At 44.0% G+C, this 16,322-nt stretch overlaps 6 protein-coding genes across 6 annotated transcripts; 2 read left to right on the forward strand and 4 right to left on the reverse strand.

Moving 5' to 3' along the window:
* Positions 1-22: 22 nt before the first annotated feature.
* On the reverse strand, positions 23-1,009 carry TWF1 (twinfilin TWF1; the record flags this gene model as incomplete). Its single annotated transcript, XM_037282097.1, has 1 exon — positions 23-1,009. One exon carries the CDS (start codon positions 1,007-1,009, stop codon positions 23-25), a length of 987 nt encoding a protein of 328 aa, XP_037137992.1.
* A 213-nt stretch (positions 1,010-1,222) lies between these two features.
* On the reverse strand, positions 1,223-2,038 carry HG536_0B01810 (uncharacterized protein; the record flags this gene model as incomplete). The annotated part of the gene is made up of 1 exon (XM_037282098.1): positions 1,223-2,038. One exon carries the CDS (start codon positions 2,036-2,038, stop codon positions 1,223-1,225), a length of 816 nt encoding a protein of 271 aa, XP_037137993.1.
* A 1,233-nt stretch (positions 2,039-3,271) lies between these two features.
* On the forward strand, positions 3,272-5,539 carry NVJ2 (Nvj2p; the record flags this gene model as incomplete). Its single annotated transcript, XM_037282099.1, has 1 exon — positions 3,272-5,539. The coding sequence occupies one exon, from the start codon at positions 3,272-3,274 to the stop codon at positions 5,537-5,539; it is 2,268 nt and encodes a 755-aa protein (XP_037137994.1).
* A 112-nt stretch (positions 5,540-5,651) lies between these two features.
* MEC1 (protein kinase MEC1) lies at positions 5,652-12,788 on the reverse strand (the record flags this gene model as incomplete). Its single annotated transcript, XM_037282100.1, has 1 exon — positions 5,652-12,788. One exon carries the CDS (start codon positions 12,786-12,788, stop codon positions 5,652-5,654), a length of 7,137 nt encoding a protein of 2,378 aa, XP_037137995.1.
* Positions 12,789-13,119: 331 nt separating this feature from the next.
* On the reverse strand, positions 13,120-13,524 carry CKS1 (cyclin-dependent protein kinase regulatory subunit CKS1; the record flags this gene model as incomplete). Its single annotated transcript, XM_037282101.1, has 1 exon — positions 13,120-13,524. One exon carries the CDS (start codon positions 13,522-13,524, stop codon positions 13,120-13,122), a length of 405 nt encoding a protein of 134 aa, XP_037137996.1.
* Positions 13,525-13,757: 233 nt separating this feature from the next.
* HSL7 (protein arginine N-methyltransferase) lies at positions 13,758-16,304 on the forward strand (the record flags this gene model as incomplete). Its single annotated transcript, XM_037282102.1, has 1 exon — positions 13,758-16,304. One exon carries the CDS (start codon positions 13,758-13,760, stop codon positions 16,302-16,304), a length of 2,547 nt encoding a protein of 848 aa, XP_037137997.1.
* Positions 16,305-16,322: the final 18 nt, after the last annotated feature.

Raw genomic sequence — 16,322 nt, forward strand, 5'->3', positions numbered from 1 at the left:
AAAGATACATGAGTGATTATCTTCAGGTTCTTCTCTTTCTTGTGGGTCCCTTAGGCCGGCTGAACTTTACGTCTGAGGCAGACTTTGACTCTGCATCTTCCGCTGCGAGTGCCTCCGGAGTGGAGGGCGAAAGGGACGAAAGCTCCAACTCTTCCGGGTCGCCGATCTCTATAATCTTGGCGAGCTCTAGATGATCTTCGTCTTTCAAATGTTTGATAAATCCAGCCCTGTTAGAGGCATAGACCATGCGATCTCTCACTTTGCTGCCTGATGGACAACAATAAATGAAATAGTACAGACTTCCGTTTCTGTAGATAACGTAACTCGGATGATCTTCCACTATTTCCACCTTACGAGGCGAATCGATGTTATACTTCGCAGCTACTTGGATCTGCTCGCTAGCTAGATCTATTCTGAATGAGATGACGTTATAATTCTTCATTAGCTCCGCGATACTCCCCTCTCCAGTTTTAACCCGAAAAGCCAAGGATTTTGGCACCCCGTCCGTTTGAGATACGAGCTTTCTTCCATTTGGATAGTACTCAGAAGCCTTCAGCCGCTGTTGCTGCTGGGCGATCTCAATGTCCGCTTTCTCGGACTCAGTTAGAACGGACGCCTCCTGGGCGTTCCGCTCGTCGACGACTTGGAGCAATTCGCTTGCATCTGTAAGTAGCGATTGTCTACCGATGCCGCTAGTACCAATTTGCCTGACCAATGTATTTTTTGTTGATGCATAAAGCATTTTGGATCTCACGGGCGAGGAGTCAGGAACATACGAAATGAAATGATATTGCTTTGGGTCTTCAAGTGTGCCTCTGATGAAAACATATAATGGCTCTTCGGCCAAATTATCTATAACCTGTTCGAGTGAACTGTATTTCGCACTAAATTGAACCGCAGTGGCATCCTTGGATATCTGAGCTGTGATAGCAAAGACTTCATTCGAGTCAGGGTTGCTCAGCAAATCCAAGAGATTCTGGTCAGCTAGAATACCAGACTGGTTTGACATCGTTCGCTTGTAAGCCTTTCCTTAACTACCTAAACCATTACCAGGTGAACTCAAGTCCCCTGATCTAATAGCTCGATGGCTAGCTGCCCTTACACCACAAACAAATTTAAAGAAAAATACATAGGCTTCACTATAAAGTGGACAGAACTGAATAGAATTGCGAAGTTGAATGGACTAAAGACCAGCATGACTTGGATTAAATGACTGAATATACTATAACATGAATTCTCCTATCCCAACACCCGTTGAGACCATTTCCCGAACGCCGCTTTTCCTTCTAATGGCATTCTTTAAGAGCTTACTCTTACCCTTTCCCCTGCGAATCTTGTTAACCTTGTGATTCGACCCCACCAGCAGGCTCCTTGAGCCGCTGCAACTCTCCTCCTGCGTCCTCAGCCTCAGGTTGCCCGTTGTGTCCCTGTAGCACAATAGCTTGATCTTGTAATTGTCATCCCATTGTGCGGCAGAAAGTGCCGAGCTTGCCGGTGCAGTAGCATCCTCCCTGATGTACTCGTCTAATGATGTGATAGATTGGTCTTGCACAGAGGGAGACTCAACGGGTGGTTCCAAAGGCTGCGACGCAAAGATCGCCTCTTCACTGGTGGTACCAACTTCCTTCCAGAAATCTTCGTTCGTTGTATTCCCAAGTAGATCTTTCAAAAACTGACCACACACGCTGCCCTTGCGAGATTCCACCGCGCCGTCATCGTAGTAAGCATTGCTTACGTGATGGAACCTCTTCGGATAAGTAGCCCCAAAGTACACTGGACTCAACAACTCGTGGTCGTACTCATCCTCGTCTTCCGCGTCGTCCACAGCGCTGCCCATGGGAGAAAACAACAGATCCGACTCCATTGTCGTGCTGGTTGAGCTTTCGTCATCGGAGCTCGCCGTAGAGTGCTGCGATGACTTAGCTAACGGGGTAATGTCCTCCTTTGTTATCACGCCGTTGACAAGCTGAAACTGCTTGCTTCCACTGCTGGAAGCACCCTTTCCACTCTTCTTATGAGGCTGTTTTTTAACGGCCATTTGGTTCCAAATTGTACCAATTCACCAAAGCAAAGCCCCTGGCAAACGAAAACCAGCTTTTGACTACTGCAAGCCTCCCAACAAGACCCTCTAGCAACATCTGCCAAACTAGGCTGTCTCTATATAGTTGACCACCATGCTTAGCAGCTTTCCAATGAGGGAGGCAAAAAAAAAAAAAAAAAGCGATGAGCTTGGAAAAGAAACGTTCGTAAAACTTCCCTTTTGGGAAAGCCCATCGATCGTCTCAAAAGAAAAGGCTTAAAGCGTCGCGGCTTGGAGTCGAACGGAGAAATAGGATGTATGGATGTTCAATTTACCCGGCCGAACGTCGGTGAAAAATTTCTTGCCCAGGAATGAAAAGTATATAAGTACCTACCTTCGATGAGTTGGTACAGATTAGCAAATTGTTTCCCTAACTTCTTTTCATCTAGCCGAGAGCCAGAGCTCTCGCAACTCGTATAACCAGTTGGTTATGCCAGGGAAGATACGTTCTCTCTTTTGTTCATTTTCGTTGCATTCTCCCTCTTTGCCAGTGATTATACATTCACCAATATACCAATTGTTCCGACTGAATAGTGTAGACTGCATGTCGACAACCTTTTATATCGTTAAGTTTCAGCCTTGTATGAGGCAGCAGCCCGGAGAAAAAATGAAACATGAAACTCAAGAGAGAACCAGTCTTCCGTGGTATGAAGAGTGGCGATGTTAACCTTCTATGATGACTATTTGTCGACCGGGCGGACATACTAAGTATCGAAGGCGGGGTGGTCCTTGCACACTGTCTTTCTGTGTACAAATTTTAAGGGAGACAGGAAGGACAATATCGCTTTGCCTTCGAGAAGTGATGATTGGTCACAAGATAGCTGACGTCTTTGTTAACAGAGCCTTTTCTTCGCAGAGGCGGAATAAAAGTGCGGTGCCATCAGTCGATGGAACTGCTTTTCTTGATCGCAAGGACCTTTCAATGATGAGTACCATTCACACTGTGTGAGGCTTGTTTCATTACTTGTTAATGATCACACAAACCCAAAAACTGATTTAATGACTCTGAGAACCTGTAGATTTATTATTTAATGTCTCGATTTTGTGACGCCCGCCAGGTAAGTCTCTAGTAGTGTCGTTACCCGGCCATGTAAACAAGGCTAAGTTAGAACTTACAGGTTTAGAGGCAGGGGACGTTGGTCATAGTTAGGAATATAGGTGGTCGTTGGCTCGATCGGAGCGGCTGGGTCTATGAATACCTTCCAATGGTTCCTGTTGATCTATGTGATCGGCGGAGTTACCTTCCTTCCGCTGGTTTTGTGCGTATTTTGGTTCTTTAAACAGAAGATGGATCAAATACATGAGAGAAATGAGGAAGGTTTCGATGGCGATTCGCTGGTCGCCGGTGGTGTAGATCGCAAGTTTACAGCCGGTCAAATCGAGGAGGAAAAAGGTGTTGAGGTCGTGAGACAGGGGTGGCTGACTGTGACGAGAAAATACTACTATCATCACACTGAGTTATCTGCTCAGGACAGTGAAGAAGCCGGGAATATTCCCCAGCGATCGCAGATAAAAAGGAAACACAAGTTTTACGCAATCCTGAGGCACGGGAATTTGTTTCTTTATAGAGACAGCGCTCCGAAGAGTAACCTGGTCCATGCGATATCCCTGCAGGACAGTTTCGTAACGATTTGGCCTCGAAAAGCTGGGGAGGAGCTTCCTGAAAGCATTTTATTTACTAAGAAGACGTGCATATCGATCCTGCGTAAGGGGACCACTTCACTGGAAGGTGGGATGTTGAAATTCGATACTACACAAGCGGAAAACGAGGAGTCCCAGGCAACAAATCAATTCTTCCTTTATATTGACAATAGTATTGAGAAGGAGGACTGGTACTTTAGTTTGATCAGTGCTTCCAAAAGTGAAGCTCCTCGGTCTCAGCTTTCAGCAAACTTACTGGACCCGAATGTGAGCGCGAGGACTGCTCACTTGAGAACTGCAGATTCTTTGTTTCTAATTCAAACCATTAATTCGACAGAAAATCAGTTAACAACAAAATGGATAAATGCGCTGATCGGTAGGCTGTTTTTAGCCGTACAGGAATCAGATAGGTTGAAGGATTACCTTTACACGAGATTGTACCAAAAACTCGCCAAGATCAACAAGCCGGATTTCCTTAGTGATTTTGTTGTGGAGGAAGTAGACGTTGGAAGAAGTGCTCCCCTGATTACTGCTCCGAAGCTTCTGGATCTAACACCAGAAGGCCTCACCAAAATATCGATGAATTTCATGTACAAGGGAGACCTGTCAGTCATAGTCTCTACAAAGGCAACTATTAGCCTGGGCTCGCGTTTTAAACAGAGAGAGGTGCCGATTCAGCTGTCGATCAAGCTCAAAGAGCTGTCGGGACCGCTATTGATATTGTTGAAGCCACCCCCTTCTACTAGATTCTGGTACACATTTCAAACTGAGCCTATTCTATCACTTGAGATCGAACCTATTGTCAGCTCTAGCAAACTGTCATATACGATGATAACTAATGCCATCAAGGGTAAGTTTGCTGAAGCCATTAGGGAATCACTAGTGCAGCCTTTCTGGGATGATATAGTTTTCTATGACACTGAGAAAGAATTATATCGCGGCGGTATTTGGGAACAATATGATCGGTCTGATGGCACTGATCAGCACTGGGTGGACCAGATGCCTTCTATCCCGAGCCAGGCAACTTTATCATCAAAGAAGAAGCAACCGCTAGATGAAAAGAATGAAATAGCTGCTGCCGAAGGACAGGGGTCTGCGGATACCGTAAACTCAGACGATGAAGAAGCTGTGAACACATTGAGGACTCAAGACGATACTTTGAAGCGCCGAACATTTGCGAAAGTAGAGAGTCTAAGAAGAGCTTTGAAGAACAAAAGTAGAGAAACTTTCAGTGACGATAAATCTTCGGTAGAGTCTCTTGGAGGTTCACCTGTAGTATTGGGAGACAACACAGATTCAGAAGAATTAAGCTCATCCAACAAGCTTTTCAAAAGCTCCATCAAGAAATTCGGTAAATGGTACAAAGACACTGTCAACCTCGGCACTGAGGACATGATAGGCCAAGAGCTTTCTAGCGCAAATCCACCTAGTCCAGAAATGATTTCAAATAGAAGGAAGTCTTTACCTAGAAGGCAACCTCCTTCGACGATTCCATCCTCATCGGTCTTTGACTCAGATTCTGTTTTATCCACGTCTAATGCCACTGAAATGTTCGCTAACAAGGATCAGAAAAGAGCAAGATCTTCTGCAGCATCGAGTGGGAAGAGTTTCAACTCCAATCTGATTTCAAACCTGAAACAAGTGCATAATCAGGCCTTCGTGAAAACCACTTCTGATGAAATAGCAGAGGAAATCTTCCATGAAGACTTTGTGAGGAAAGTTTCTGCCAAAAGTATGACACTTTCTGGCCACGTAGACGGTGCTACGCATGAAAAAGAGAACAAACAAACCGTCGAAAGAAATGAAGATGCCACTTAACAGCTGCCACTATTTCTTTATTCCTTTCGACACCGGCTTTAAATATTCACCATCACAACGCATTCATAATTCCTTAGTAGTGTATCGAATAAATTAATGGATACAGACTTATTTACCAAAATGCAAGCCATCCTATGTACATCTTACTTAGGTTTTCGTCAGATGTAGATTCCTGTATAAGCGTCTCAACCTGTCCAGGAACACTCAATACAAGCCCATCGCGCGCATCGATGCCACGAATCTTGTTTCTCAGTATTTTTAAGGCTTTCTGGATAGTGCTATCCATGTTCCTGTCATACATTATAGTTTCAATCACATTCACTAGCGACACCTCGTTATCCCTCATCAGCGAGACTGTCACTTCGCTAGATCTTTTGAAGGTTCCCTCGGTACCAACAATGCCAAGAGCGTCATGCAGATTTTGCGTCAAACGAAATGGTACAATCTCCGGAACTGGCAATCTTCTGCCTTTTTCGAACAAGCAATCAAAATCAACATGCAGTACCTTTCCGCTTTCAATATCCAAAAGAATGTTCTCGCAATGTCTATCACCAAGTCCAAGGATATGCCCTACCATCGCCATGACAGCGTATGATCTTGCATAAGTGTTTCTAGCGTTGAACCAGACTATTGGATCGGGAAAAGTCTCCAAGAACCACTGATATAAGATAGGCGGAAATGTTTCAAGCTGCTGACGATAAAAGCTTAATTTTGAATTATCTGGGGAATTTTGCCACTTCTCATACAGATTTTTCAAACTGTATTTAACCTTAAGGCTTTCATATTTCGTTACGAATATGGATCGTAAAGTTACAACGTTTGGGACTATTTCAAGAAGCCCACAATCTTCTCTCAAAGGCAAAACCGAGTATGTAGTAATGCCCAGATTCCTTTTCATGGATTCAACGTCCTTCTTAAGCAAAAAATCCATTGTTGTTGCAAATTGCATGTATTGATTATCCTGACGGACATCCTCTTTCTTGCACATAATACCATAGGCTTTTCCATCCGATCCAATTACATTAAGTTTCTTCGGTTTTTTCAAAGAAGAGAAAACCTTGTAAGTTGTGCCAAACTTTGCAATTGATATGACTTCACCAAACGGCGTGTACTTCTGGTTTGATTGTGATGAAAGTGGAGACACCATGTCCAAATTAACTTGCACAGGGACAGCCAGATTTGAAGGAGCCATTGACATATCAAACCTGAAATCCTTTTCCAATGATCTACCAGATCTGCTGATTGCACTTTTTACGTCTTTCAGGCAAACCTTGGTGAAAGCCTGAGTCAGATCGATGGCATTGCTTATCATCCCTTGAACGCAATTACTTGCTTTTGTGTAGCTGTCGATAATATAACGTCCACGACTCGCCCTTGCAGGGGACGTTGAGTTAAGCAGAGTTGCGATGTACCAAAGTATGTGTGAAGGGTATTCTGATGTCAGATTGAGCAAAATCTGCGAGATGAGTTCCTCAGTTGATTGATGTATATGTAGCAACCTGGAAAGCAATTGCGTTAATACCGGATACCAAATAAAAGCAGGACTTTTCCTCAAAGATTCCTCTACGTGCCTACAAATGTCCTCTGTGGCCTGCTTTAGGGCCTCACGCCTGCTAGCAGATTTCTCCCTTACCGACTCAGCCGCAATATCAAGCCAAAAGGTAACCACTTTGGGCAACGTCTCTCGAATTTTGACAGTGTTCTTCTCGAACGCCAACAAAAAGTAAGATATCGACATATATTCTAGCTTTCCGTTGGTAATATACCCCTCGGCCTTTTTTTTTTCGAGCAGCCTGCTATAGTAAAGCCCGATGGAGTAGTAAGGTTTGTCCCACTTCGGATCTAGTTGGAAAATGTTCTGGTATTGCTCAATAATCTGTTCGGATGCGGAATTATTAGTGAGATCAAGCCATTCTGTATACTTCAGTAAAGCAGCAGCTTTATCCCGTGGCTTCATGAGCGGATCATTTTTATATCTCTCATTTATTTCTTTAACAAGTTTTATTGCTCTATCGTTTTCACCCTGCTTTAATAAGATCTCGGCAAACTCTAGTTCAGCTTGAGGATGATTAAATGATAGACAGTGCATCAACGAATCAGATGCTCTATCTAACCTGCCATTATCTTTGCATAACTTAGATATCTCAAAGAAGACGCCTTGGATATCTTTTTCAGCGTACGGTTTTTGAGCGAGAAGTTCGTATGACTTTCTTACAGACAACAGGTAATGATTCGATTCGAAATTTGGGCCAATCCTTGTCATACGGAAGTCAAGCGTCTCGGTATTGCTCTGAAACTGTGCACTGTCAGCACTCGATGACAAAAGAGTGATATCGTAGAGGCTATGAAGCCTCATAAGTAGTGTTTGTTTCTTGAGCAGTGTTGTGGCAACTGTGGATGCCATCAAGTGCGTTCCCATAATCTTCAAACACTTGTTCAAGTATTGCTCCACTCTATCTCTATTCCCAGCTCTGGCGTAGCCAAGGGCTCTGGCCATATTGTATTGGAAAAGAAGCTCTGGATCTTTTGCCTCTTGCAGACATTCCACGCGTTCAAGCCAGCTATCAAGTGATTTAGGATTCCCCTCCAGGTTGGCAGCTTCTACTCCCATTCTGTACCATAGGATACTTTCACCATCAAGCTGGCATACCCTGGGTGCTAAGGACTCCAGGCGAAAGAGAAGCTCTGAATACAACTGGTGATCATACATTGATGTTAGCATTTTGGTAGTGGCGAATGACCAGTCAGCGAAAGATCCAAGTGTATTATAGCAGTCCTGCGCTAGCTTCCAGCTTTCGGAGTATTGCAGCTCCTCAATTTTCGACCTCAAGTTGCCTTTACTGAACGCTTTTAAGAGACCATCGAGTGAATCTATGTCACCAATCTCCTCGTAAGTTCTCTGCAGTGGCAAAATTAAATTTTTATGCTCAACCTCTCCCAAGCCCCTGATGGACTCTTGCCTAAAGCTTTGTTCCAAGTATAGCGCCGACCTTTCAAACGAATCGGTTTCCAATGACCTTTGGGCTAAGAGAGCAGGTGAAAAGGACCCGAGAAACTCGTCTATTCGTTTGAGCATGTCATTCAGCTCCTTTTCCCTTATTATGTACGACCCTTTGGTATGATAATAGTCCTGTTTGAATTGAGTCATCCACTTTTTGCAGTATTCGAAGATACGGAATATCGCCTGATAGCACATACGAAGAGAGTCGATTTGTAAGTGATTGAGTCCATCTAGATCACTTTCAAAGATACTTTTAAATTCTTCAATCATGTTTCTCATCAGTTTTGCTTTGGAGTTTGAGGAGTCGGCATTGATAATAATATCCATTGAGATATAAGGAAGGAGAAAATTCGATAGTGTCCCATCATCTTCTCTTATTAGAGACGAAAATACGTGTAAAGGATGGTTCTCTTCCGTACCTGTCTTCAGCAGATCTAAGCAAAAGCTTTTGATCCATATTATATATCCTTCCTTAAAGGTAAAAGACGGATAGCTTAGCGGTTCATATTCCTTCCATGATTGTGCTAAGTAAAGTGAAGAGAGAAGAGGGTATAATGTGGTCTTCGCTACACTGTCGAATTTGTCCCAAAGTTTTGATTCATTCGGATAAAGGCCCTTTTGGTTCACATCCCAAGAAGCACTATTGAGTCCGCAATATTTGAGTGATTCTTGCATAACTAAAGCCACGAAAAGTTGTTTGTTGGGATTTTCACTTTGCCAGAAAGCGGGAACTAATATATCGTTCATTACCCATATTAAGAAGTTTCTTGTTTGAGCTTCATCATTTAAATCATAGACCTCTCTGATCGCAGCAGTTTTTCGAAGAGCTTTTTGTCTTGTCGCATCAACTGCTCCGATAATACTGATACACTTAGCGCATTTGATGCATATCAACTCATCGCTTTTGAATCTCTGTGAAGTATTGAGTAAAGATCCCAGTAGCAAGGAGATGTCAGAGACTTGTTCATTTCTTTGAAAGAAATCCGCTGAACGCTTGGCCTGCTTGCGTTTCAGGTAAACTTCCAGATCGTCAAGGCTCTGGTTGATAACATATTTATTAGTGCTTTGCAAATTATCAGCGAAAACAATGATCCAATCTGTGCTGCTGATAACGTGGCCCGCAGCTCGAGCAAAATTACCGTCTCGTGAGAGTATATCAATTTCCGACTTTTCAATTAGAGCCAAAGTCAGATATGGCTTTATTCTTAGCAAAAGATCTTTCTTTTCTTTGACAAGGAATGTCAGTATTTCGCTAATCAGCGGGCCTAGCCTAATGTTAAACTGACCCCATTTTTGTAGGATGTAACATAGAAATCCATCGATGACGGCGGCTAGTTCCTCGTCGTTGAGATTAAAAATGAGTAACCTCCAGCACTTGAGCGCGCTAAAGCTGACCTCATCAATTTCAAGCGCCGTTTGTAAGCATATGCTAACCTGTGCCAGGGATGCAATGATAGATTTTTTGCAGGCCCGCCTGATTAGAAATGTTATACCATTCACCACACGGAGCTTTTCATAATATGTCGTTCTTCCCTCTGCATCATGAACATCACTGGAAAATACCTGAAAGATGCCCAGAATATGTTCTTGTAGTCTTTCCTGGAAGCGAACTTCTTGTTCGTGAGTCCAATCAGAAATATTCTTATACCTTGAACCATGCCTCTTATCCTTCTCAAAATTTGTTACGAGATATCTCAAAGATACGAGCACCATGGCTTCATTGTCCGAAGGTTGAGATTCATCATCAGCATCATTCTTGTACAGTTTTAAAATCTCCGCCAAAGTTTTGTAGTCCGGCAAGTAAGCAATGACGTATCTCTTATCGAAGAAAGGAACTCTATTAGAAAAAAGAGATTCCATGGTATCCAGCGAAAGTAGCCCATGTTTTACAAGGGCAACAGCAAAAATTTGCCTACTGTTTTTCTCCAACAAAATCCTCTTGGCCTCGCCTATTTGAGCACTGTCGTCATCGCACATTATCCGAGCTATTTCGCTGAATACATCGCTTTTGTATTGAGTGATAGCGTGTGGGATTATATACCTCTGATAGATGTCGAGGATGGTTTTGGCCGAGTATCCTAGCAACCAAATTAAGCGCTGAAATGATACTCTTTTTTCTAACAAATTCTTGCCAATACGTCGCAAAAGAATGGGCAATATAGGAGATAATAGTTGATATGAGGATTTTCGAAGTGTTCCTGCAGTATTCTTGATTTGAAACGCCATCATAATGTGCAGGGCATAATTTGTGGAATTGAAGATATCTATCAGTTTCAGTAGTAGAGTGTCAAAAACCTCACCAGTTGCGGTTAGAGCTAATTGTGCCCAGGACATGGCTGACGTCTCAACGGCATAGGAGAAATCATTTTCTTGTAAGAAACGGATAAGCACTGCGGTGTGTTGGTCCTCAGAATTGTACAAGTTGGTGATGTTCCACAAGGGGATAAGTCTGGCTGCGAGAATTCGTAAATACCGGCTAGGACTGCGAAAACATCTCTGTACAAAAGCAAACGGTCTATTGATATATGCCGAATGGCTTACATCGAGGGTAAGTTTCGGTGGTTGATGGTGGGTGAAAATTCTTTGCAGAGCTAGTAATATTGCAGCCAGTAAAGGCTCTGGAAATTCATCAAGCTTGTCACTTGACAGAACATAAGCGTCAAGCAGCCGAAACGGAGCACTTTTTTGGGCTGTTGGTCTATCAGGATCCACAAAATGATACAAGGTTTCGGAGCGAATGCTATCACAGATGTTGCAGGCATTAAAGGCCCGCAGATCGTATTCAGCGCCATTTTTTTGAGACTCTAAGCACGCTAGATGACCAAGAATTCGACTAACACCAAAAAAAGCATTTATATCTTTCGATGAACCTTGTTCCTTCAAAAGCCTTGTTAACATAGCCATAGCTTGGTCCGGGGTATTGCGATAGAGAGCTGCCGCTTGTTTACCAATTCTGGCGATCTCCGAGTTAGAGTTTAGTTCACTTCCTGAGGAGCGAAATTTCTTTAAGATTGCCTGGCATAGCGCATCTAACTGTTGGCTCGGAGGTTCAGATGGTATAAGAACAGTCCTAAGCATATCGCAGCCTCCTGGTTTGAAGTACCATATCTTCGTCTCCTGATCAAATTCTAAGTCGTCTTCAGAAGCTGAGCGCCTGCTTCTGTCTAAATGAATGAGCAACAAAGCTTTTCTGGTGAGTGGGCTAAAGCCGAACGTTTCTAAGTTGTTCCCAAGTGCTTCGTTGCTATCTACCCATTGTCTCAGGGACAAAACATCGTCAAATGCTGCAAAAAGATCGTTGACGGCTGTATCCTCCACAGTACTGCAAAGCAAATAAACTCGAAGTAGGCACTTCGCAACAATAGCGTCATCTCTCAGACAGCCAAACTTTTCTCTCAGGAATTGTTTCACTATCCTCAAGGTAAATCTGAGATGATCTGTCGAGTACAGCTGACTTTTCGAAGAGTGCAGAGTCACTTTGTTTACTAAATGTTCCACAGTCAATGACAGAAACTTGGCATGAATCGCACTCACATCGACGAAAGAGCTAGACTGCTTCAATGAGCTGAACACGTAAAACACAAACCTAATAGTTTTCTGGAATTGTGAATCCCATTTGGTAACCCCCAGCCAGGAGTTAAGCATCGTTAGGGAAGATCCAAACGTCTCTGGAGGCCCGCATAGCCAGTAACAAATAACATACAACGATTTCAGATCATGGGCTACCACCTCCGGTTCGCGTGCCATTTCGAAGATTTGGGCCAGCCTTTCCTCGAAACGCACTAGGAGACCCATTATACAATCCGAGATCAGCATCTTATGTACGCCTCCGTAGAGTTGGGCGAATAGTTTGCACCAAGAGCCCAATTTCCGGCGAATAAACCACATTCGGTGGACTTGATCATAGTTCATCACAGATATGTCTAGTAAATCTGATATCAAAGTGGTGAGATCCACGTTTCCGTTACGCTGGAGCAGCAGGCCCGGTCTAGATCGAATCAACGCATCCATTACTTGTATCGATTTCGCAAAAACGGTGTTGTTCTTCATCATATCGTTCTTCTGAGGGTCCTTAAGATTTCGTAGCATTGTCGTGAGGATCTTGATAGGGACACTTTTCGACTCATCTTCCTCCGCCCTTGTACTGCTTCCGCTGCTGAAGTCGTCCGATCCGCCACCTGAGAAAGGTATACGCGATTCACTAATCGCCTCTTTCAACTCATCTAAGTACTTGATATTTGATTCCATTACCGGAGGACCCGAGCTGGACTTGGCATGTCCTCTTACTGCTTGAGTTTGATAGATGTTTTCGCCCAACTAAGCGTAAGTTCTGGAAGACGCGGTCTGGCACCACATCACTAAGATGCTTCGCTAGCAACTCATCAAGCTTAAGACCCTGATTGAACACTCCCCAGGCCTCTGAGCCTGCTTCAAGAAGAAGTCGTGTCTCTTGCACTCGTACGTATCATGCGGCGTTAAGTAGAAGACGTTGAGCACTATATAAAAGTGACAGCCAACCTGCCCTGATTTAGCGGCCCATTGGCTCTCGTCGGGATGCAGGACTGTCGGTTCATGTACATTATTGAACGCCGACCTGGGTCTCGGGTTGCTGCTGCTCCTGTTGCTGTGCCACTACTGCTGCGGCGGCGGCCCTGAGTTCCGCCTCGTAGTTGAGAGGTCTCTTGAATAGTAGGATATGCGGCTCCGGAGCATGACACTCGTAATGTTCCCAGCCCAGCGATTGGGTCACTCCAAGGCCTCTCCACTCGTCTTCTGTCAATATGCGCAAAGTTCCGGTCTCTGAGTTGAAATAGTCCGATGGAATCACTTTCAGCATAGCCTTGGGCAGCATTACATGCCTGTATTCGTGGGTGTCATCCGAGTAACGTGGCGAGTAATGAATTGATTCCTGGAACTCCAGTACTCTGGCACGTTCTTGTTCTGTAAGCTTTCTTCCCTGGAACGCATGGTGGTGGTGATACATAGTGGTATGCTCAGTAGTTCCAGCCTATCTGGATTCTAATGCTTTCAAACCGCTAGACAGTGGCTTGAATGGGTGATTTGGAGTTCACACGGCTGTCGATCTGTTTGGACGTAAGAGAATCGAGAAGCGAAAGACGCGTACAGTTGCAACTTTGCTCAGCAAACCACTGTGTTAAACCCAATTGGAAAGGTCAGCTGTGAGCGTTTCTGCGGTGGGAAGACAGCCGAGAGGTTATGGGAAGCAACGTTTTTGTTGGTGTGAAACTTCCAGGTAATTCCAGCGGTGAATTTGGCGAAAGGTATGCAACCGATCCATCAAGAGTTAGTAAGCTACCGAGCAACTACGACTACGTATTACTCCCAATTACGAACGCAAGATACAGAGAAAATGTGAGGAGCCAGTTTGAAAACTTCCAGCAACAACGAAGGGCGGTCTCTGAATGCGTTTTGAAGATCAAGGAACCGCAACTACAGGAGCTCTGCATCCCCCCCTTCAATCCTGGCAGGAAGAATGATGGACCAGCATTTATTGGCCTTCTTTCGTCCTGGCTGGAGCTCGAGAACGCAGATAACTCAGTCAGGGAGCTTTGCTATCAAGTTTTGCTCAATGAATGCAGGTACGCAAGATTTGTAGGCATTGACAAACTTATAGTGGCACCACCCCGGAAGCTTTCCGAACTGCATAGATACTCCCAGGTGATTTCAAGGCTCTTGAATGATGAGACCGTGAGTGCTTATCCTCGATTGACCCTTTCTGTATCTCTACCATTGTATGAGGATAGCGATCCATTGGCCACTTGGGAACTTTGGCATACTGTACGCAAACTGTGCAGTTATCATCCTTCATTAACCATCTCATTGGCGGTCCCTCGAATAAGGACTCCATCCCATGTACTAAACAGGTGGCTGTCCGAACCAGTCTCCTGTTTGTTGCTCTCGTCTTCCATATTTGCTACAAATCAATATGGCTATCCAGTTCTACACAAGTTTAACCAGAGCTTGATAACAAAGTTTCAAGGCGTCAATGGAAATTCGCTGCCGGATGCGAATGGCGAACTTTGTATTATCATACATGGTATGGAAAAGTATGTCGACCAAATAAAAGGCGGAGAGGGATCATACCTGGAATATATCAATTTCTTACTGAAGAAAGGCGACAAGCAACTTTTCTCATCGCATGAAGATTTGTCTAATGGATCGATTAACCAGGTTGGTCACAAAACAGCACATCAGGACAATAGTAATAGTCATAATATCAACACTAATCATAATCCAATTAATAGTAATGGACCGGTGAGTCCAAATTTCCGCACACCAAGATTGATGAAGCCGCTGAAACCGCACTCTGAGACATTGTCAAACTACGTTTACTCCATATTCGAGAAGGATCTCGCAAAATACAACATGTACCAAGCAGCTATCGAACAGGCTTTGACTGCCCTTCTTTCGGAACATAGAACCAGTCCTCTGACCATTCTTATCGCAGGTGCAGGAAGGGGACCCCTGGTAGATAGGACTGTGCTTCTGTTAAAGAAGTTCAATGTCTTAAATCAGGCTAAAGTAATCGCACTGGAAAAAAATCCTCAAGCTGGCTTATATCTACAGAAGCGCAATTTTGATCTCTGGCATAATAAAGTAGAAATAGTAATAGAGGATATGAGGCAATGGAGGGATAAATCAGTTAAAGCAGATCTCTGTATTAGTGAACTGTTAGGCTCCTTTGGGTGCAACGAACTCTCTCCTGAGTGCCTGTTTGCAATTGAACAACATCATTCGAAACCGGACACCATATTCATCCCACAATCCTATACATCCTATATCGCACCCATAGCATGCCCTTTGATTTATCAAAATCTAAGAGAAAAGGAGGGGAGTCAAGAATCTCCCTGGGTCATGCACAATATTCCTTATTGTATTTTATCCTCTAGGATTAACGAGTTATGGTCATTTCATCATCCCCTGAGGAAGAGAGATTCTGAAGACGACCTCTTCTCAAGGAACGCTGTGACGGAGTTCAAGATAAAGCATAGAGGAGAGATCCATGGTATTTTAGGGTTCTTCACTGCCCAGTTATACAATGATATTACTCTGTCAACGGTTCCTGACGATTCGATAGTCAAAGTGTCGAAAGCTCGGGATGGTGCTATTGGTACACATTTGCAGAAGGAAGTGCGCAGTCCCCAAGAGGACAGTGGTGTCGACTCTGATGAATTGAAGGATCAGTTCAGGAAGCTGGATCACACGCCTAATATGCATTCTTGGTCCCCGCTTGTGTTTCCTTTGAATCAACCATTCGTGGTGACGGATGATACCGAACTGGCTGTGTTTCTCTCCAGAAATCATGCACAACTGGACAGTGCAACTTGGTATGAATGGTCCGTCGAGAGCTATGTTTATCTAGTATCGTCAGATACATCTTTGTCGAGGACAACTCCTAGACAGACGGTCGATCCAAGAAATCATTCATCCAGAAATCGCGAAAATGCACCAGCCAGGAATAGCAGGACCTCCAAAAAAAACGAAACCCTGGCTTTTGATAACTCCATATCGGATAATAATTTCTCGCCAAACCAAGAAAATGTATGGCAGAGCGTCAGTGATATACATGGTTTGACCAGCGCCGTGCACAAAACCACAGAGCCGATGTTCAACCTCAAAGACGCCTACTTAGAATGCACAGAAGACGAGGACGAAGAGGAGGAGGAAGTTCACATACGGGTCAAAACTGGTGTCTCAACTCTTCATAATGCCAATGGAAAATTCTTCTCAGTCGCTCTATAAGCAGTAGATATACTCACC

The sequence above is a fragment of the Torulaspora globosa genome, chromosome 2 (genome assembly GCF_014133895.1).
Source record: "Torulaspora globosa chromosome 2, complete sequence".
Classification (NCBI taxonomy): domain Eukaryota; kingdom Fungi; phylum Ascomycota; class Saccharomycetes; order Saccharomycetales; family Saccharomycetaceae; genus Torulaspora; species Torulaspora globosa.